The 23,172-nt window shown below is 42.0% G+C and overlaps 1 protein-coding gene across 1 annotated transcript; it reads right to left on the reverse strand.

Annotated features, from left to right (window-relative positions):
• Nucleotides 1-10,574: 10,574 nt before the first annotated feature.
• Nucleotides 10,575-16,260, reverse strand: LOC135568486 (cilia- and flagella-associated protein 251-like). The gene is made up of 2 exons (XM_065015272.1): nucleotides 15,567-16,260; nucleotides 10,575-12,759 (listed from the first exon to the last, which is right to left on the reverse strand). Exons 1-2 carry the CDS (start codon nucleotides 15,985-15,987, stop codon nucleotides 12,749-12,751), a joined length of 432 nt encoding a protein of 143 aa, XP_064871344.1. The 5' UTR covers nucleotides 15,988-16,260; the 3' UTR covers nucleotides 10,575-12,748.
• Between the last annotated feature and the right edge of the window lie 6,912 nt (nucleotides 16,261-23,172).

Consider the following 23,172-nt stretch of genomic DNA (forward strand, 5'->3'; position numbering starts at 1 on the left):
CTCCATCTCCATTAACTACATCACACCTGCCCAGACCCACTAGAACACACCTCCATCTCCATTAACTACATCACACCTGCCCAGACCCACTAGAACACACCTCCATCTCCATTAACTGCCCAGACATCATCTCCACCTCACACCTGCCAGACCCACTAGAACACACCTCCATCTCCATTAACTACATCACACCTGCCCAGACCCACTAGAACACACCTCCATCTCCATTAACTACATCACACCTGCCCAGACCCACTAGAACACACCTCCATCTCCATTAACTACATCCATCTCCATTAACTACATCACACCTGCCCAGACCCACTAGAACACACCTCCATCTCCATTAACTACATCACACCTGCCCAGACCCTAGAACACACCTCCATCTCCATTAACTACATCACACCTGCCCACTAGAACACACCTCCATCTCCATTAACTACATCACACCTGCCCAGACCCACTAGAACACACCTCCATCTCCATTAACTACATCACACCTGCCCACCTGAACACACCTCCATCTCCACTACATCACACCTGCCCAGACCCACACACCTCCATCTCCATTAACTACATCACACCTGCCCAGACCCACTAGAACACACCTCCATCTCCATTAACTACATCACACCTGCCCAGACCCACTAGAACACACCTCCATCTCCATTAACTACATCACACCTGCCCAGACCCACTAGAACACCTCCATCTCCATCTTAACTACATCACACCTGCCCAGACCCACTAGAACACACCTCCATCTCCATTAACTACATCACACCTGCCCAGACCCACTAGAACACACCTCCATCTCCATTAACTACATCACACCTGCCCAGACCCACTAGAACACAGCCCCATCTCCATTAACCTCTTAAGTAGAACACAGCCCCATCTCCATTAACCTCTTACAGTCGACCTCTACTTTTTGAACATTCTGTTAAAAATCGCGCAACATTTCAGCGCCCTGCTACTCATGCCAGGAATATAGTATATGCATTTGCTTAGTCTGTGTGGATAGAAAACACTCAGACGTTTATAAAACTGGTTAAATCACTGCTGTGGCTTTACCAGAACGGCATTTACATCGAAAAGCACAGGAAAAACTGATCACTGAAAATGGGAAAATATATCCATGCGCTACTTGAACCCATTGATAAAGGTGAACCACAATTAATTGACTGAGGTTGCAGTACCTACAGCTTCCACACGGTGTCTAGAGTCTTGTCATTTCCCTTCGAGTTTTTTCTTGGTCAAACACATGCAGGGCACCGTATCTCCTATGGTCTAGGACCGGATATTTTCGTTGAGTTTCTAGCCGGACATTTTTCCAGACGGACAGCTAATGATCTTTACATCGCCTCCTGATGAATTTTATCGCTTATTAACGTTTACTAATACCTAAAGTTGCATTACAACGTATTTCGAAGTGTTTTGTGAAACTTTATCGTCGACTTTTTGAATTTTAAAAAATGACGTTACGTTTTGAAACGATGTTTTTTTCATTTATCACACAGTCTACATATAACGATATCTTGGCTTTATATGGCCCGATTTAATCGAAATAAAGACCCAATAGTGTTTATGGGACATCTAGGAGTGCCAACAAAGAAGATGGTGAAAGGTAATGACTGTTTTCTATTTTATTGTGCGGTTTGTGTAACGCCGAAATGCTAATTATTTTGTTTACGTCCCCTGCTGTGCTTTTCTGTTGTAGTGTATTGGTGCATGCTATCAGATAATAGCTTCTCATGCTGTCGCCGAAAAGCATTTTAAAAATCGGACTTGTTGCCTGGATTCACAACGAGTGTAGCTTTAATTTGATACCCTGCATGTGTATTTTAATGAACTTTTGAGTTTTAACTAATACTATTAGCATTTAGCGTAGCGCATTTGCATTTCCAGAGCTCTAGTTGGGACGCAAGCGTCCCAAGTAGAGGCAACCGGTTAACTACATCACACCTGCCCAGACCCACTAGAACACACCTCCTTCCCCATTAACCATGCCCAGAACTAGAACACATCCATATCCACACATCACACCTGCCCAGACCCACTAGAACACACCTCCATCTCCATTAACTACATCACACCTGCCCAGACCCACTAGAACACACCTCCATCTCCATTAACTACATCACACCTGCCCAGACCCACTAGAACACACCTCCATCTCCATTAACTACATCACACCTGCCCAGACCCACTAGAACACACCTCCATCTCCATTAACTACATCACACCTGCCCAGACCCACTAGAACACCTCCATCTCCATTAATCTCCATTAACTACATCACACACTGCCCAGACCCACTAGAACACACCTCCATCTCCATACATAACTACATCACACCTGCCCAGACCCACTAGAACACACCTCCATCTCCATTAACTACATCACACCTGCCCAGACCCACTAGAACACACCTCCATCTCCCATCTCCATGCCCAGACCCACTAACTCCATCTCCATCACACCACCTGCCCAGACCCACTAGAACACACCTCCATCTCCATTAACTACATCACACCTGCCCAGACCCACTAGAACACACCTCCATCTCCATTAACTACATCACCTGCCCAGACCCCTGAACACACCTCCATCTCCAGACCCACTAGAACACACCTCCATCTCCATTAACTACATCACACCTGCCCAGACCCACTAGAACACACCTCCATCTCCATTAACTACATCACACCTGCCCAGACCCACTAGAACACACCTCCATCTCCATTAACTACATCACACCTGCCCAGACCCACTAGAACACCTCCATCTCCTCCATCTCCATTAACTCCACATCACACCTGCCCAGACCCACTAGAACACACCTCCATCTCCATTAACTACATCACAGACCTGAACACACCTCCATCTCCAGACCCACCTAGAACACACCTCCATCTCCATTAACTACATCACACCTGCCCAGACCCACTAGAACACACCTCCATCTCCATTAACTACATCACACCTGCCCAGACCCACTAGAACACACCTCCATCTCCATTAACTACATCACACCTGCCCAGACCCACTAGAACACAGCCCCATCTCCATTAACCTCTTAAGTCGACCCTCTACTTTTTTGAACATTCTGTTAAAAATCGCGCAACATTTCAGCACCCTGCTACTCATGCCAGGAATATAGTATATGCATTTGCTTAGTCTGTGTGGATAGAAAACACTCAGACGTTTATAAAACTGGTTAAATCACTGCTGTGGCTTTACCAGAACGGCATTTACATCGAAAAGCACAGGAAAAACTGATCACTGAAAATGGGAAAATATATCCATGCGCTACTTGAACCCATTGATAAAGGTGAACCACAATTAATTGACTGAGGTTGCAGTACCTACAGCTTCCACACGGTGTCTAGAGTCTTGTCATTTCCCTTCGAGTTTTTTCTTGGTCAAACACATGCAGGGCACCGTATCTCCTATGGTCTAGGACCGGATATTTTCGTTGAGTTTCTAGCCGGACATTTTTCCAGACGGACAGCTAATGATCTTTACATCGCCTCCTGATGAATTTTATCGCTTATTAACGTTTACTAATACCTAAAGTTGCATTACAAACGTATTTCGAAGTGTTTTGTGAAACTTTATCGTCGACTTTTTGAATTTTAAAAAATGACGTTACGTTTTGAAACAATGTTTTTTTCATTTATCACACAGTCTACATATAACGATATCTTGGCTTTATATGGCCCGATTTAATCGAAATAAAGACCCAATAGTGTTTATGGGACATCTAGGAGTGCCAACAAAGAAGATGGTGAAAGGTAATGACTGTTTTCTATTTTATTGTGCGGTTTGTGTAACGCCGAAATGCTAATTATTTTGTTTACGTCCCCTGCTGTGCTTTTCTGTTGTAGTGTATTGGTGCATGCTATCAGATAATAGCTTCTCATGCTGTCGCCGAAAAGCATTTTAAAAATCGGACTTGTTGCCTGGATTCACAACGAGTGTAGCTTTAATTTGATACCCTGCATGTGTATTTTAATGAACTTTTGAGTTTTAACTAATACTATTAGCATTTAGCGTAGCGCATTTGCATTTCCAGAGCTCTAGTTGGGACGCAAGCGTCCCCAAGAAACACCTCCATCTCCCCATTAACTACATCACACCTGCCCAGACCCACTAGAACACACCTCCTTCCCCATTAACTACATCACTGCCCAGACCCACTAGAACACACCTCCTATCCCAGACCCACTAGAACTAGAACACCTCCATCTCCATTAACTACATCACACCTGCCCAGACCCACTAGAACACACCTCCATCTCCATTAACTACATCACACCTGCCCAGACCCACTAGAACACACCTCCATCTCCATCTCCATTAACTACATCACACCTGCCCAGACCCACTAGAACACACCTCCTTCCCCATTAACTACATCACACCTGCCCAGACCCACTAGAACACACCTCCATCTCCATTAACTACATCACACTTGCCCAGACCCCCTAGAACACACCTCCGTCTCCATTAACTACATCACACCTGCCCAGACCCACTAGAACACACCTCCATCTCCACTAACTACATCACACCTGCCCAGACCCACTAGAACACACCTCCATCTCCATTAACTACATCACACCTGCCCAGACCCACTAGAACACACCTCCATCTCCATTAAACACACCTCCATCTCCATCTCCAACTACATCACACCTGCCCAGACCCACTAGAATCTCCATTAACTACATCACACCTGCCCAGACCCACTAGAACACACTAGATCTCCATTAACTACACACCTGCCCCATCTCCATTAACTACATCACACCTGCCCAGACCTAGAACTAGAACACAACTCCATCTCCATTAACACATCACACCTGCCCAGACCCACTAGAACACACCTCCATCTCCATTAACTACATCACACCTGCCCAGACCCACTAGAACACACCTCCATCTCCATTAACTACATCACACCTGCCCAGACCCACTAGAACACACCTCCATCTCCATTAACTACATCACACCTGCCCAGACCCACTAGAACACACCTCCATCTCCATTAACTACATCACACCTGCCCAGACCCACTAGAACACACCTCCATCTCCATTAACTACATCACACCTGCCCAGACCCACTAGAACACACCTCCATCTCCATTAACTACATCACACCTGCCCAGACCCACTAGAACACACCCACACCTGCCCAGACCCACTAGAACACACCTCCATCTCCATTAACTACATCACACCTGCCCAGACCCACTAGAACACACCTCCATCTCCATTAACTACATCACACCTGCCCAGCCCAGATCTCCCCACTAGCCCAGACCCACTAGAACACCTCCATCTCCATTAACTACATCACACCTGCCCAGACCCACTAGAACACACCTCCATCTCCATTAACTACATCACACCTGCCCAGACCCACTAGAACACACCTCCATCTCCATTAACTACATCACACCTGCCCAGACCCACTAGAACACACCTCCATCTCCATTAACTACATCACACCTGCCCAGACCCACTAGAACACACCTCCATCTCCATTAACTACATCACACCTGACCCCAGACCCACTAGAACACACCTCCATCTCCATTAACTACATCACACCTGCCCAGACCCACTAGAACACACCTCCATCTCCATTAACTACATCACACCTGCCCAGACCCACTAGAACACACCTCCATCTCCATTAACTACATCACACCTGCCTGCCTAGAACCCACTAGAACACACCTCCATCTCCATTAACTACATCACACCTGCCCAGACCCACTAGAACACACCTCCATCTCCATGAACTACATCACACCTGCCCAGACCCCCTAGAACACACCTCCATCTCCATTAACTACATCACACCTGCCCAGACCCACTAGAACACACCTCCATCTCCATTAACTACATCACACCTGCCCAGACCCACTAGAACACACCCCCATCTCCATTAACTACATCACACCTGCCCAGACCCACTAGAACACAGCCCCATCTCCATTAACCTCTTAAGTCGACCCTCTACTTTTTTGAACATTCTGTTAAAAATCGCGCAACATTTCAGCACCCTGCTACTCATGCCAGGAATATAGTATATGCATTTGCTTAGTCTGTGTGGATAGAAAACACTCAGACGTTTATAAAACTGGTTAAATCACTGCTGTGGCTTTACCAGAACGGCATTTACATCGAAAAGCACAGGAAAAACTGATCACTGAAAATGGGAAAATATATCCATGCGCTACTTGAACCCATTGATAAAGGTGAACCACAATTAATTGACTGAGGTTGCAGTACCTACAGCTTCCACACGGTGTCTAGAGTCTTGTCATTTCCCTTCGAGTTTTTTCTTGGTCAAACACATGCAGGGCACCGTATCTCCTATGGTCTAGGACCGGATATTTTCGTTGAGTTTCTAGCCGGACATTTTTCCAGACGGACAGCTAATGATCTTTACATCGCCTCCTGATGAATTTTATCGCTTATTAACGTTTACTAATACCTAAAGTTGCATTACAAACGTATTTCGAAGTGTTTTGTGAAAGTTTATCGTCGACTTTTTGAATTTTAAAAAATGACGTTACATTTTGAAACGATGTTTTTTTAGTTTATCACACAGTCTACATATAACGATATCTAGGCTTTATATGGACCGATTTAATCGAAATAAAGACCCAAATCGTGTTTATGGGACATCTAGGAGTGCCAACAAAGAAGATGGTGAAAGGTAATGAATGTTTTCTATTTTATTGTGCGATTTGTGTAACGCTGAAATGCTAATTATTTTGTTTACGTCCCCTGTGGGTCTTTTTGGGTGTTACATGCTATCAGATAATAGCTTCTCATGCTTTCGCCGAAAAGCATTTTAAAAATCTGACTTGTTGCCTGGATTCACAACGAGTGTAGCTTTAATTCGATACCCTGCATGTGTATTTTAATGAACTTTTGAGTTTTAACTAATACTATTAGCATTTAGCGTAGTGCATTTGCATTTCCAGAGCTCTAGTTGGGACGCAAGCGTCCCGAGTAGAAGCAACAGGTTAACTACATCACACCTGCCCAGACCCACTAGAACCCACCTCCATCTCCATTAACTACATCACACCTGCCCAGACCCACTAGAACACACCTCCATCTCCATTAACTACATCACACCTGCCCAGACCCACTAGAACACACCTCCATCTCCATTAACTACATCACATCTTCCCAGACCCACTAGAACACACCTCCATCTCCATTAACTATATCACACCTGCCCAAACCCACTAGAACACACCTCCATCTCCATGAACTACATCACACCTGCCCAGACCCGATTTTAGCATGTCAATCTTGGTGGGGTCTCCTCAATATTGTTTTAGATGCATGCCTGCAAGACACAACACAACAGTAAGATGTTGGCATGATCAGTCCAATCAAAGCTACCGTACATATAACGTGATCTGACGTAATTTTATCTGTGGCCAATGACCTTGAGCCTTCTTGGAAGGCCACTTGTAATATTAACTCTATGGCAGGATGCAAAGGGCTGACATTTTGGATGTCTACCTTTACTAAGGCATAAACTTCACCACGACGTAGTGTCCCCATGAGTGACAGAACACTGAGCCAATTACAGCGCAATGCTCCTATTTTTTGCTGGCTCGCACCAACACCACAGAAAGCACTGAGCTAAGCTGAAACACCTGCACTTTGGAGCTACCTTACTCAAGAAAACAAAAATATACCATGTGTGGATGCAAATGTATTAACTCAATGATATATATATATATATATTTTGACATTGTTTGCAACTGATGTGCAACACTTATTAATGCCAAAATAACATGCAAACAGGCAAGCCCCCCCACATGTTTATATATATTTGATTTCTTGGGGCAAAAAAATCTGGGGCTCTGCCCTGAATGACAGGTCGCCACTGACACACCCCCATCTCCAGCTCCTGCATCACTCTCCGCCACATGGCCTCAAACTGCACCATTTGATAAATGATAAATACTTCCAAAAGTGTTTCGCAGTTTAAGATCAACTGCGTTTTAATTCATGGGGATTCTCCCTGTGCACCTGCCAATGTAAATCCATTAAATGAGACAAGTTACCAGACAGGACATTTTGCTGATGCTCTTCCCATTGATAACCTGAATGACAATTAACTTGTGGGTGGTGGTGGTGATGACGGCCTATTAGATGATGTCGTCCATCGGGATTCCCCCCAAGAAAGAAGACTCTCTGGATTGATCACTGGAGTCAGATGTGAAGGAGGAGGTTGATCATCAGGAGTCAGATGTGAAGCAGGAGTTTGATCATCAGGAGTCAGATGTGAAGGAGGAGGTTGATCATCAGTGAACCTCTAGGATTGTGGCTGGGCTGGCGTTTCCACTTCCAGCTTGGTCATATATTTTGGAGAGTATTCAGACCCGTTAACTTTTTTTGAGAAACAGACAAGTCCTCAACTGGCAGCGTTCATGAAATAGTACCCGCAAAACACCAGTCTCAACGTCAACAGTGAAGAGGAGACTCCGGGATGCTGGCCTTCTAGGCAGAGTGCCTCTGTCCAGTGTCTGTTATTTTGCCCATCTTAAACTTTTCTCTTTACTGGCCAGTCTGAGATATGGCTTTTTCCTTGCATCTCTGCCAGTCATCCTGACATGACAATTCCACCAGCCATACTGCTCGTTCTGTGCATGATTTCCTGCAAGACAGGAATGTCAGTGTTCTGCCATGGCCAGCGAAGGGCCCGGATCTCAATCCCATTGAGCACGCCTGGGACCTGTTTCGATTGGAGGGTGAGGGCTAGGGCCATTCCCCCCAGAAATGTCTGGGAACTTGCAGGTGCCTTGGTGGAAGAGTGGGGTAACATCTCACAGCAAGAACTGGCAAATTTGGTGCAATCCATGAGGAGGAGATGCACTGCAGTACTTAATGCTGCTGGTGGCCACACCAGATACTGACTGTTACTTTTGATTTTGACCCCCTCTTTGTTCATGGACATATTATTCAATTTCTGTTAGTCACATGTCTGAGGATCTTGTTCAGTTTGTATCAGTTGTTGAATCTTATGTTCATACAAATATTTACACATGTTAAGTTTGCTGAAAATAAATGCAGTTGATGGTGAGAGGATGTTTCTTTTTTTGCTGAGTTTATGTCCTATAATTTTGTTGGACAAGTTTGCTTACCACCAAAAGAAAACAACTGCCATTTCACATAATAATCAACTACAATGCTTCACCTTCTACAATATAAACATGGTGTAGACTGGCTGTCAACAATTAAAAACAAGAAAAATACATATATTTTCCCCCACAAGCTTCTAGAACTCCCGTCTTCCTAAAAACACACTAGCTTCTAGAACTCTCGTCTTCCTAAAACCCACTAGCTTCTAGAACTCTCATCTTCCTAAAACTCACTAGCTTCTAGAACTCTCATCTTCCTAAAACCCACTAGCTTCTAGAACTCTCATCTTCCTAAAACTCACTAGCTTCTAGAACTCTCGTCTTCTAAAACCCACTAGCTTCTAGAACTCTCGTCTTCCTAAAACTCACTCCCTTCTAGAACTCTTGACCCCTTAGAACGAGTCCAAACAAAACTCATCTCCAATACAGAAAAACGTGTCAAAATAAATTGTGATCCATGGAAAAGCACTGGCTAAACGCAAAACACAAATATTTTTGACTGCCCACCCTTGAAACAATCAGCAACCAAGTTGTCCTTACCACGGACTTACCACGCACTGAGTTCAAGAGAGAAACTCCTGTAATATCCGTAATAACTTTCTACCTCACTGCAGAGCTTCTCTCTCTCTTCTCAGGGTTCACTCAATAGGCATGTTGTAGGATCGGGGCCCAGTCTCCAATATCATGCTCTAGTACATTTGGGTTGGCACATCTGAGAATGATCCCTGATATTATAAAAGCAGGGCAACAATGTCAATATAATTGTACCCAAAAAATGTCAATTGGTTGCATAAATAATTTTGAATACTAAATGTTACATTAATTATAAATATGAAAACCAAATGTACACCCCTTTGTTGATATGTAATAAGTAACATAATGGTGAGGCATGGAATAATAAAACATGTATCTTTTGTCAGGCTGAATGTTTGAAATATGAGGTGATTTGAGTCATGCTTCTTCAGTAGTGGAATAAAGACAATTAGCACTTGAGTGTTGTCAAGAAATGCTGGAGTGATGTAGGATTGTTAATAAAATTCATTATAGACCAATGTATTATACTGCGACCATGTGTATAGGCTGCAAGTACCTTGAAATTAAGTTGTTTTAAAGTCGTTGAAAAAAACAACCCAAAACAACATTTTCAACTTTCACATTCAACTACAACCGAACGCATATTGGACGTTGGGCATAGCCTTCTTTTCAATGTCTTTCCAATTATTATTTTTTTTCTCCAAGTTTCCAAATCAATAACTGTCACAAGAATGTCTAGTTCCAATGATATGAACTCAAAACTCACAATCTACTTTGACCAATTCCCCAGTCAGACTGCTGGGGGTTGTAAGGCCCCTTCATAGATGAATTGGACAAAGTCCCAGAATTTCTGCAAAGGGTAAGTTCTTTATTCAGAGAGCTCATACAAGCACACAGCCTTTTATACCTCACATTTGGTCATATAAATACCTCTACTCTTCTCAAACACTGTCAATGCTGGTTACAAGTCTTCTCCAACACATACATTGCTTATCATATCCTGAAACATGTTACATAGTCTACTGCAAGCCTAACGGTTTCTCCCCTCCCTGGGTGGGGAGACCTCCTTCCTGTTATCAGTTTTACAGTGGTCACAAGTTGTCTGTCACAAGCTGTCTGTTAACACTTCCTCTTTTCCTTTGAATGTCTCACTTGAATTGCTAAATAGTAAAGTCTTAACTTGTCCTACGCACACACATTAGAGAATTACAGACTATTAATTCTAATTCTTTACACAGTTATACGTTTCAGGGTGGAATCCTTTAGTCATTACCTTAAACTTAGACATTCCATTTTCAATAACCAATATGCAGAAACAGTTTGTGATATATTAAAAGCCTAAACATAAAATGTGCTATATACACAAACATCTGCCACAATAATCATATTACTTGAATTTTTCTTAAACAAGCACCTGAAATAAACTGCACAAGCACCAGAAACACTGTTGTTTTGACAAGTAGCAATAAATCAATGATATCGATTAGGGGGGAAATCAGGTTGTACGTGCTGTTGAAACGAACACAACTAAAAAAACAAATGGAAATGGGAGATATATTTCACCTCACTGGTTAGAGGTCAACCTGCAGAAGACAGTCAGCTACATGTTGGAGTGATGCATTTAAATGTAGGGGTCGATAAACAAAGGAATACAACACTTATTTGTCATCACTCATCGATATCATGTTGAAATCAATTGTGCGAAAGGAGGGAGATGAGGTTGCACGTCCTGTTAAAACTAACGCAGCAAAAACCACACGGAATCTGGGAGTAATGTGTACATCCCTGGTTAGAGGACAATTTGTAGAAAACAGCTAGCTACATTTTGAAGTGTTTCACTTTGATTCACGTGGGTCACTTTTTGTTAAATCACATAAATAGTACTCTTTCAATTCAGAGCCTAGATTTTTCCCCCTGAGGATAATATCCATTTAATGTTGAAATTAATAGAACAGGGGAGAAACATTTAGGGTTCTACATTGTGACATCATTAAAATAATCCAGCAATGTACAGAATACTCCTACTACAATGTTAAAACATTCTATATTGTGACATTATTTCATTGATATCATGAAACAACTCCTTCATGTATTTTCTGATGTTTAATCAGAGATCTTTTATCAGAGTACTTCTTCCCACATTGATTACAGCTATAAGGTTTCTCTCCTGTGTGTGTCCGCTGGTGTATAGTCAGATAGCTAGATGTGGTAAAACTCTTCCCACATTGATCACAGCTAAACGGTTTCTCTCCTGTGTGTATTCTCTGGTGTATAGTCAGATGGTCAGATCTAGTAAAACGCTTCCCACATTGATCACAGCTATAAGATTTCTCTCCTGTGTGTATTCTCTGGTGTATAGTCAGATGGTCAGATCTAGTAAAACTCTTCCCACATTGTTCACAGCTATAAGACTTCTCTCCTGTGTGTATTCTCTGGTGTAAAGTCAGATGGTCAGATCTAGTAAAACTCTTCCCACATTGATCACAGCTATAAGATTTCTCTCCTGTGTGTATTCTCTGGTGTAAAGTCAGATGGTCAGATCTAGTAAAACTCTTCCCACATTGTTCACAGCTATAAGATTTCTCTCCTGTGTGTATTCTCTGGTGTAAAGTCAGCTGGCCAGATGAAGTAAAACTCTTCCCACATTGATCACAGCTATAAGGTTTCTCTCCTGTGTGTGTTCTCTTGTGTACAATTAGATAGCTAGATGAAGAAAAACTCTTCCCACATTGAGCACAGCCATATGGTTTGTCTCTTTTGTGTAATCTTTGATGTATTTTAAGTTTTACTGAAGAGTTGAATATTTTACCATAGTCAGAGCAGCAGTGAGATTTCTCTCCTGTGTGTACTCGCTGGCGTATTATAAGTTCTGATGAAGATTTGCAACCTTTCCCACAGTTAGAGCAGAAGTGAGATTTCTTCCTTGTGGTTCTCTGATGGTGTTTCTTGAGGAGTTCTGATCTGGAGAGACTTTTCTCTCCCTCATGATGTTGTTGAGGCTCCCCAGAGGATCCACCATAGTCACATCTCTCCTGTGTGAACAACAAGGTCAGACAGATGGTTAAAGGACCACAACACCAGAACTCCACTGTTGACGTCTGTTAAATTATTTTACAATTGTCTTAAGACAGTCACAACTTAAGCAGTGTGGCAGACGACCTTTGGTCTCCAAAAAAGGCCCCTTTCTGTGTTTGCGGCAATTGCGGCATGAGGACGACGCACACACAATTTGATTGCAGAAGCTCCTCCATGCTAATGAGGAAACCGATGTAGTATATCTGCCTGGAGCAAAAATGGTGAGCAGCATTTTCTTTTTCACAATGTATTCTGAAGATTACAGTGCAAGATCAGGAGAGCTACTGAAGGAAACTCACATTAAGTTCTGTGTCTATTCACTAATTCACCACCGTGGGGGAAAACCCAGGGGAGTTCTCAAAGGCTGACAGCAAAAATAGCCTCCATTTACAGGTTGCTTATAAGTGCATTTCACATTACTTTTGGAATATAATTGTAAGGCTCGCTTGAATCTCCTGCTTAATATGTTTGTATTATCGTCACAAATAAACTGCTTTATACTTATAAAACACTTCAACCAGTAAAATGCTCTTTAGCTAGCTTTGCCATCAGCCTGACAATGAGGGTTTGTACATTAAGTGTTTAACAAATTGGCCCATAACTTCACCTAACAATAACATAGACCTACTGTAGGACCCATAACTTCCCCGAACCACAATAACTACAGACATACTGGAGCACGTGTGTGTTGTACAATAGCCTATCCATCAAGGAACACTTCTCCACAAATTATGAGCTAAGTATCTCTGTCCAAACAGACTAACGAGACCCTACAGTAAATCAAGCAGACAATAACACATTATAAACATCAATTTGTTAGGGATGTTGGATCCAAAGTGGAGCACGGCATAACTGTCTTTACCAGAGTAATGAATGAAGAAGCACTTTGGTTGTTGTTGCATGTTGTGATGTTTGTCATGTGACTGTCATTCAGAAAATGATTTCCTGGATCAGCTGATGATAGTTGAACATGTCACTGTAACTAAACAGCTACAGTATTAAGAATTATTTGTAATTATTGAAGAACCACATTAATGACAGTATTGATTTGGGTGTTGTCAATATAGTTAAGGTGACTCTCGGTTAGAACCACTGGATTTTGCAAACTCTGAAATGATTTAGGATCTGTGCCAATGAAAACTGTTTTCCCAGCGTAACATAAGGAGACACTAAATGTTACGTAGGTAGAGTGCATTTCAGAGATCTGAATACAAAAAACTGTCCGACAGCGAGATCCAGTATTTAAGTTCCTCACATGACAAGCTTAACGTTATGACTATAACTAATGTTCCCTCTACTTACTCAACATACCATGGGGAAATACAATCCTTCCTCATGCTGACCCAAACGGATACTAAATGAAAAGGCCCATGGCAGACCACCCAGAACTGACCCCGCAAGATGAGTCAGTTTTGTCAATTTATTCATTGTCTTTCGTTTGAAACACTCCTGTCAATGTTGAGTAAGGACACACACCTAATTAGGCATATAGAAGTAGGACGAGTCTACCTGGCCTGCGCACAAATGTAGGCCTATAAATGTGCCCATTTGGGGATGTCTGATAGTATTTCTGATTGTCTTAACGCACCAACACTAATGAGTTGTGGAGCTTCTTAAAGCAAATGTATCTTCACCTCAAACAGCAAGTAAACAAAGTCTAATCAAAATCAATTGCAAATGAGAATAGTTCCTCAAAGTATTTGAAAAATATTTCCAGCTCTCGCCCTTTTGATAACCACTCGGCATGAAAGGGAAAAATGTAATGCTCTGATCCAGTGGAAATGTCATAAAATACCTGATTACTTCATAGCCCCTTTCACAAATAGCCGACAACTGTGTCTGTCCAGAACTCACTGGCACGGGAAACTGAGTGCCCAGAATATTTTATACAATGTTTCAAGTTCATTGTAGACTGGCCATTTATAGTATATTTATTTGCAATGCTTTTATTTGTTGGCTTTATGTAGACTATTTGTTTTTACATAGTTGGCAATGGCAATAAAAGTTACTTATAATTTTAATTTAGATAGAATGTAGATTAATCACAGACAATGATTTTGAGATACTATTATAAATTAAATGAAACTGTTCCACGAAAATGTGCATATGAAAACCATAACTGGCACGCAGATTGGTAGAAATGGTCAGATAAATTTGCACTCCAAATGTAGGTTGCCGACTACTTGTGTTGCCTATTACCGGCAATGTCAGAATTTACAAAGGCCACCAGGAGTAGGTGGTTCGGTTAGAGTCTTTTCTCTTCTGGTTAGACTATATTGATGCAATGGCATGAAAATAATCTGGTTGAATATTATACAATGACTTATCAACAGCTCTAACAATTTGACCTCCACAGGAAATCTACACTGGTCATTCTAGAATATACTATATATCCTAGAAACCTGGTTAAACTATCATTATGACATCATGGATGAATTCTAGAATATACTATATATCCTAGAAACCTGGTTAAACAATCATTATGACATCATGGATGAATTCTAGAATATACTATATAGCCTCGAAATTAAACTATAATTTTGACCTCATGGATGGCCAGTCTTTGTATTATTAGGGTCCTGATAGGGTACAACAGTTGAACTAAGCCCATGAGGCATGTGTTATATTCTTCAAGAGTCAATGACTATAAATAAATAATTTTAAAGTAAAAAAATGGATGTAGCATTGCAGATTTCCCATTTAACACCAAACATCAGTCCAACAACTGCAGAGTTTGTGCCTCTGTTTTTAAGACAGTACTTACTAGTGTTAATCAGGGCCCGGTTTCTCAAAACCATCTTAAGGCTAAGTACATTGTTAGAACCATTGGACGCCTGAATATGCTTTTGGGAAACCGGGCACAGATATCCAGTTTCCTCGTCTTCTTCCTCCTCCTTTTTGGATGTGACAGTCACCTCCTCCTCCTCCTCTTTCACTCCAAAAACCGCATCCTCCTCTTTCTCTTTCTCCTCTTCTTTTACTGTAACATCCTCCTCCTCTTTCACTCTGAACGCATCTTCCTCTTCTTTAACTGGGACGTCTTTCTCTTCTTCTTTCACCGTAACAGCCTCACCCTCTACTTGTTTTTGTATTGTAACTTCCTCCTCCTCTTTCACCAGAGCTTCTTTCTCCATCCAGCAGACTTCCTCTTCTTTATCAGGAGGAGAGCAGCTTAGTGAACTCATGGTCAGAGATGTTAGCTAGCTAGGCTAATGCTAACTTAACCAGCCCGCTAGCTGACTAATAACAACACCGTAAATATGAAATTAAATCGGATAACTAACTAGACGACAGTAGTGAGTTTAAAATACAGTGGCTAATAAACACGAAAGCGTCTAAAGAGCTTTATTGGTTCGTCTATTTTGTCTATCAAGCTACCGAGGTGGCTGACGAGCTGTCGCTGCTGTTGAAAGAAGCGTTCCGTCCACTAGATTATACGTCACACCAGCAGAATCGCCTTAAATTCCCAGACCGCATCTGCTGACTGGAGTGGGTAACGCAGTTGAGTAAAATGTAGATTTTATCTACAGATAACAAGTTAAAGTGTACGAAGCATGAGTTTTTACTCACCAGTGTAACAATACAGTGTGGTTAAAGACATAGTAAGCTAATTGTAATCACGATATGGTTACCTATAAGTACAAACAATGTTTTTGCGTTATTACATATTTATTAACTTATTTTGTGACTCTTCCAAACTACACACAATGCAGTATTTCTCAACGTCATATGGATGATCTTCTCTGTGCTACTGAGTTTGTTTGCCAGTGTAACGGTGTAACGAACATGTTTAAAATATTTGTATCCTCTATTTAACGAGGCAATTCATTTAAGAACAGTGCCTTAGACCGCTGCCCCGCTCGTGTGATAAAGGTATAGGATTCTGGGTAATCCACAGCAGATTTATGGAGAATTTGAAAATTGAGTGGTCCTGGGATAGAAATGTATAAAATTGACATTACATCATTAAATCCACGTTTTAAATCACACATTAGCAATTTATGTTTTAGTAACTACTGTTGTTGGTTTGGCGTCAAGTCAGCCTCTCTTTATATGTTATTTGCCAAATCTCTGTTTTCCATGTGGGTTTTATGCTAAAGATCCCTCTTTCAAATTGGTATCTAACTGGAAAATGCATCTTCTTTTAGGAGTGCTATTTTTACCCTGTCGACTACTGATCATTCATCCACACTGTGTGTCTCATCAATGCAGGTCATTTATAACAAATGTATAAAGTACATGTTTTATAAACTCATGAACACCAGCGAGTTTATCAGCCCGGTTTTGTTAGTTTAGGTGTATTATACTTCTTTGCCACCAGAGGGGAGGGAGACATTGAGTAATATTTCAGGTTGATTTGATAATTTTTTGATACTAAAATGGTTGAGAGTTTATTCTGATGTAGTGAATATGAGACACATGGAAACAATTGATTAATTTAATATAGTAAATTAGGAATTAGTAGGAATTGTTAAATCCACTATACGATCACAATGACTTTGATAGACATTTAAACTGTTTTTTTTGTTAGTATATTACAGGGCAGATGAATGTAGAATTGCTGTGGGAGTGGTATTTATATCCCGTCACTACTGATCATTCATCCATACTGTGTGTGTCCCATCATTGCAGCTTTGGAAATAAATTAACTATCCATTCATTGCTCCTTCCTGTGTTGACTCACTGACTTGAGGGACCAGGATGGTCACACTAGGTCGATATCTAACTCAAGCTTCACCTCATTTTATTTTTTTATTTCACCTTTATTTAACCAGGTAGGCTAGTTGAGAACAAGTTCTCATTTGCAACTGCGACCTGGCCAAGATAAAGCATAGCAGTGTGAACAGACAACACAGAGTTACACATGGAGTAAACAATTAACAAGTCAATAATACAGTAGAAAATTTTTTGCAGATTAACACTGGAGTGATAAATGATCAGATGGTCATGTACAGGTAGAGATATTGGTGTGCAAAAGAGCAGAAAATAAAATAAATAAAAACAGTATGGGGATGAGGTAGGTAAAAATGGGTGGGCTATTTACCGATAGACTATGTACAGCGGCAGCGATCGGTTAGCTGCTCAGATAGCAGATGTTTGACGTTGGTGATGGAGATAAAAGTCTCCAACTTCAGCGATTTTTGAAATTCGTTCCAGTCACAGGCAACGAAAGGCGGCCAAATGAGGTGTTGGCTTTAGGGATGATCAGTGAGATACACCTGCTGGAGCGCGTGTTACGGGTGGGTGTTGCCATCGTGACCAGTGAACTGAGATAAGGCGGAGCTTTACCTAGCATGGACTTGTAGATGACCTGGAGCCAGTGGGTCTGGCGACAAATATGTAGCGAGGGCCAGCCGACTAGAGCATACAGGTCGCAGTGGTGGGTGGTATAAGGTGCTTTAGTGACAAAACGGATGGCACTGTGATAAACTGCATCCAGTTTGCTGAGTAGAGTGTTGGAAGCAATTTTGTAGATGACATCGCCGAAGTCGAGGATCGGTAGGATAGTCAGTTTTACTAGGGTAAGTTTGGCGGCGTGAGTGAAGGAGGCTTTGTTGCGGAATAGAAAGCCGACTCTAGATTTGATTTTCGATTGGAGATGTTTGATATGAGTCTGGAAGGAGAGTTTACAGTCTAGCCAGACACCTAGGTACTTATAGATGTCCACATATTCAAGGTCGGAACCATCCAGGGTGATGATGCTAGTCAGGCGTGCGGGTGCAGGCAGCGAACGGTTGAAAAGCATGCATTTGGTTTTACTAGCGTTTAAGAGCAGTTGGAGGCCACGGAAGGAGTGTTGTATGGCATTGAAGCTCGTTTGGAGGTTAGATAGCAGTGTCCAAGGACGGGCCGGAAGTATATAGAATGGTGTCGTCTGCGTAGAGGTGGATCAGGAATCGCCCGCAGCAAGAGCAACATCATTGATATATACAGAGAAAAGAGTCGGCCCGAGAATTGAACCCTGTGGCACCCCCATAGAGACTGCCAGAGGACCGGACAGCATGCCCCACATATATACCCCACTTTGGACAATCCTCCTCTGCAATGCTTACATCTTCTGGTTTGACAGGAAGAGGGTAACAGGATACTAAACCCTTAGGTTGCAAGATCGGTTCCCGAGCTGACAAGGTACAAATCGTTCGTCCTGCCCCTGAACAAGGCAGTTAACCCACTGTTCCTAAGCCATCATTGAAAATAAGAATGTGTTCTTAACTGCCTTGCAGAGTAAAATAAAAATAAAATTTTAAAAAACCGGCTCCCTCCTAGTCAGGTTGTGTTGACGACCGGCTCCCTCCTAGTCAGGTTGTGTCGACGACCGGCTCCCTCCTAGTCAGGTTGTGTCGACGACCGGCTCCCTCCTAGTCAGGTTGGCTCCCTCCTAGTCAGGTTGTGTCGGCTCCCTCCCTCCTAGTCAGGTTGTGTCGACGACCGGCTCCCTCCTAGTCAGGTTGTGTCGACGACCGGCTCCCTCCTAGTCAGGTTGTGTGTGACCGGTCTAGTCAGGTTGTGTCGACCGGCTCCCTCCTAGTCAGGTCAGGCTCCCTCCTAGTCAGGTTGTGTCGATGACCGGCTCCCTCCTAGTCAGGTTGTGTCCTAGTCATGACCGCTCCCTCCTAGTCAGGTTGTGTCGACGACCCTCCCTCCTAGTCAGGTTGTGTCGACGACCGGGTCTGACCGGTTCCCTCCCCTCCTAGTCAGGTTGTGTCGATGACCGGCTCCCTCCTAGTCAGGTTGTGTTGATGACCGGCTCCCTCCTAGTCAGGTTGTGTCGATGACCCTCCTTCCTAGTCAGGTTGTGTTGATGACCGGCTCCCTCCTAGTCAGATAGTATATTGACGACTGCCTCCCTCTAGTCACTAGTGTGTCTTATTTATTTAATCAAACAGCGTGCTTAAAGCATCATATGTTCAGTACATATAGATTTTATAAAAACAAGTGGGGCGATTGATAGAAATTACAGATGACTCTTGGTTGACCGTGGATCAAATCCAGGCTGTATCATAACCGGCCGTGATTGGGAGTCCCATAGGGCGGCGCACAATTGGCCCAGCGTCGTCCAGGGAACGCAGTCATTGTAAATAAGATTTTGTTCTTAACTGATTTGCCTAGTTAAATAAAGGTTACATTTAAATAATTTAAAAAAGTGATTCATTGACAAACCATATTTTACAAATCCGTCAAGGCACCAAAACAAAGGTTTCAAACCAATTCATGAATGTAATTGAATCTAGGTATGTCTTGCCTTTAATGTAAGGGCATGAAAAAAATGGCTGACAATGACTTATCAACAGCTCTAATAATTTGCCCTCACAGGAAATCTACACTGGCAATTATAGAACATACTATGTAGCCTCAAAATCTGTTTAAAAAATAATTTTGACCTCATGGATGGCCAGTCCTTGTATTCATAGTGTAGTGAATTCAGGGGGTAGCCCTGGGCTGAACTCAAACCTGGGTCCAGCAACTGTCAAGCCAACACCTTAGAACTGTTACGCCAAGATTTCTGAACTTCTTGACGAGGTCGCTGGGTGTTGGGTTACGGTTTCTCTAAGAATGTGAGAGTGGAAACACTTCTGCTTCCCCCATCCCTCAGCAGTTAACCAAACCAAGCCTCTGGGCAGCCATTTTGTTGCCGTTTAAAAAACCCACACAACCCAGAAATCTGCAGTTCAAACAATAACAAATCTGTCATTCCACCACCACTATCCTATATTTGTGTTGCTCACCCCCAGAAAACAACTCCCATTTTACATAATAATCAACTACAATGCTTCACCTTCATCAATATAAACATGGTGTCTACTGGCTGTCAACAATTAAAAAGAAAAAACACGTATTTCTAAATAATAATAAACAATCGTATCGTTTCTCATTTTTCTTTCTATAGAATCCTAAAACTCACTAGCTTCTAGAACTCTCGTCCCCTTGGAACGAGCCCAAACAAAACTAAATCTCCAATACAGGAAAAACGTGCAGTCAAAATAAATTGTGATCCATGGCAACTCACTGACTAAACGCAAACATTTTTGACTGCCCAGTACGGGAATAAAGACAATTAGAATTTAAATGTTGTCAAGAAATACTGGAGTGATGTCAGATTGTTAATAAAATTGATTATAGACCAATTTATTATACTGCTTTCATGTGTGTGTGTATATATATATATACACATATATATACACAAACATCTGCAACAATTATCATATTACATGCATTTTTCTTCCACTTGAAGAAAACAGCTCACTACATTTTGAAGTGCTGCATGTTGATTAAAGTGGGTCACCAACACAGGAAGTGGAACACAGCTTTTTTTGTTAGTCACTTTTTGTTTAATAATACTCTTTCAATTCAGAGCCTGGATTTCCCCCTGAGGTTAATATCCATATCATGCTGCAATCAATTGAACAGGGTAAACGATAAGGTAGAACATCATTAAAACACTCCTACTACAATGTTAAAACATTCTACATTGTGACATCATTAAAACACTCCTACTACAATGTTAAAACATTCTACATTGTGACATCATTAAAATACTCCTACTACAATGTTAAAACATTTTACATTGTGACATTATTTCAGTGATATCATGAAACAACTTCTTCATGTATGTATTTTCTGATGTTTGATCAGAGATCTTTTATCAGAGTATCTCTTGTCACATTGATCACAGCTAAAAGGTTTCTCTCCTGTGTGTGTTCTCTGGTGTGAAGTTAGCTGGCTAGATGTAGTAAAACTCTTCTCACATTGATCACAGCTATAAGGCTTCTCTCCTGTGTGTGTTCTCTGGTGTGTTAAAACTCCTCCACATTGATCACAGCTATAAGGCTTCTCTCCTGTGTGTGCTGGTGTGATGTCAGCTGGCTAAATGTAGTAAAACTCTCCCACATTGATCACAGCTATAAGGCTTCTCTCCTGTGTGTGTTCTCTGGTGTGAAGTCAGCTGGCTAGATGTAGTAAAACTCTCCCACATTGATCACAGCTATAAGGCTTCTCTCCTGTGTGTGTTCTCTGGTGTTGAGTCAGATGGCTAGCTTGAACAAAACTCCTCCCACATTGATCACAGCTATAAGGTTTCTCTCCTGTGTGTGTTCTCTGGTGTTGAGTCAGATGGCTAGCTTGAACAAAACTCCTCCCACATTGATCACAGCTATAAGGTTTCTCTCCTGTGTGTGTTCTCTGGTGTAATGTCAGATGCTAGATGTAACAAAACTCCTCCCACATTGATCACAGCATATAAGGTTTCTCTCCTGTGTGTGTTCTCTGGTGTAGATGTCAGATGGCTAGATGTAGCAAAACTCCTCCCACATTGATCACAGCTATAAGGTTTCTCTCCTGTGTGTGTTCTCTGGTGTTTAGTCAGAATGCTAGATGTAGTAAAACTCCTCCCACATTGATCACAGCTATAAGGTTTCTCTCCTGTGTGTGTTCTCTGGTGTACTGTCAGCTGGCTAGATGTAGTAAAACTCCTCCCACATTGATCACAGCTATAAGGTTTCTCTCCTGTGTGTGTTCTCTGGTGTTGAGTCAGATGGCTAGCTTGAACAAAACTCCTCCCACATTGATCACAGCTATAAGGTTTCTCTCCTGTGTGTGTTCTCTGGTGTATTTTAAGTTCTGATGAAGATTTGCAACCTTTCCCACAGTCAGAGCAGCAATGAGATTTCTTCCCTGTGGGTCTCTGCTGGTGTTTCTTGAGGTGTTTTGATTTGGAGAGACTCTTCTCTGCCCTGTCAGCATCATGAGGTTGTTGAGGCCCCCCAGAGGATCCACGATAGTCAGGTCTCTCTCCTGTGTGAACAAAAAGTCAGACAGGTGGTTTAAGGCCCACAACAGCAAAAATACACTGTAAAAAGGTGATGCCAACAGCGTAGCCATTATGTTGTTCAAACAATGATGTCTGGAATGAATGTGAATTATTTGACATTTGTCTTAAGACAGTCAAGTGAACAACAGTCATATTTTGTCTTGTTTTCCCATTAGTGGTAACATCGATGATTGTATGCAAGAAATACGTTTTTGAAGTTGTTGAAATCCTAAGCAGTGTGCCAGACAACTTTTGGTCTCCAATATAGGCACCTTTCAGTAGGTCTATGGTTGTTGTTAGGTGAAGTTATGAGTCTACAGTAGGTCTATGGTATTGGGATAACTAGCGGTTTCCACATTAGCATGGAGGAGTTTCTGCAACCAAATTGCATTTTAGCAAACAGAGGGCGATGCAGAGAGCGATGCACCTATTTGGGGATGTCTGATAGTATTTACGCACCACCACTAATGATTTGTGGAGCTTCTCAAAGTAATTTTTCTTCACCTCAAACAGCAAGTAAACAAAGTCTTACAAATACTTTGAGGAACTATTGATTAGAGTA

The sequence above is a fragment of the Oncorhynchus nerka genome, unplaced genomic scaffold (genome assembly GCF_034236695.1).
Source record: "Oncorhynchus nerka isolate Pitt River unplaced genomic scaffold, Oner_Uvic_2.0 unplaced_scaffold_1557, whole genome shotgun sequence".
NCBI classification, from domain to species: Eukaryota; Metazoa; Chordata; class Actinopteri; order Salmoniformes; family Salmonidae; genus Oncorhynchus; species Oncorhynchus nerka.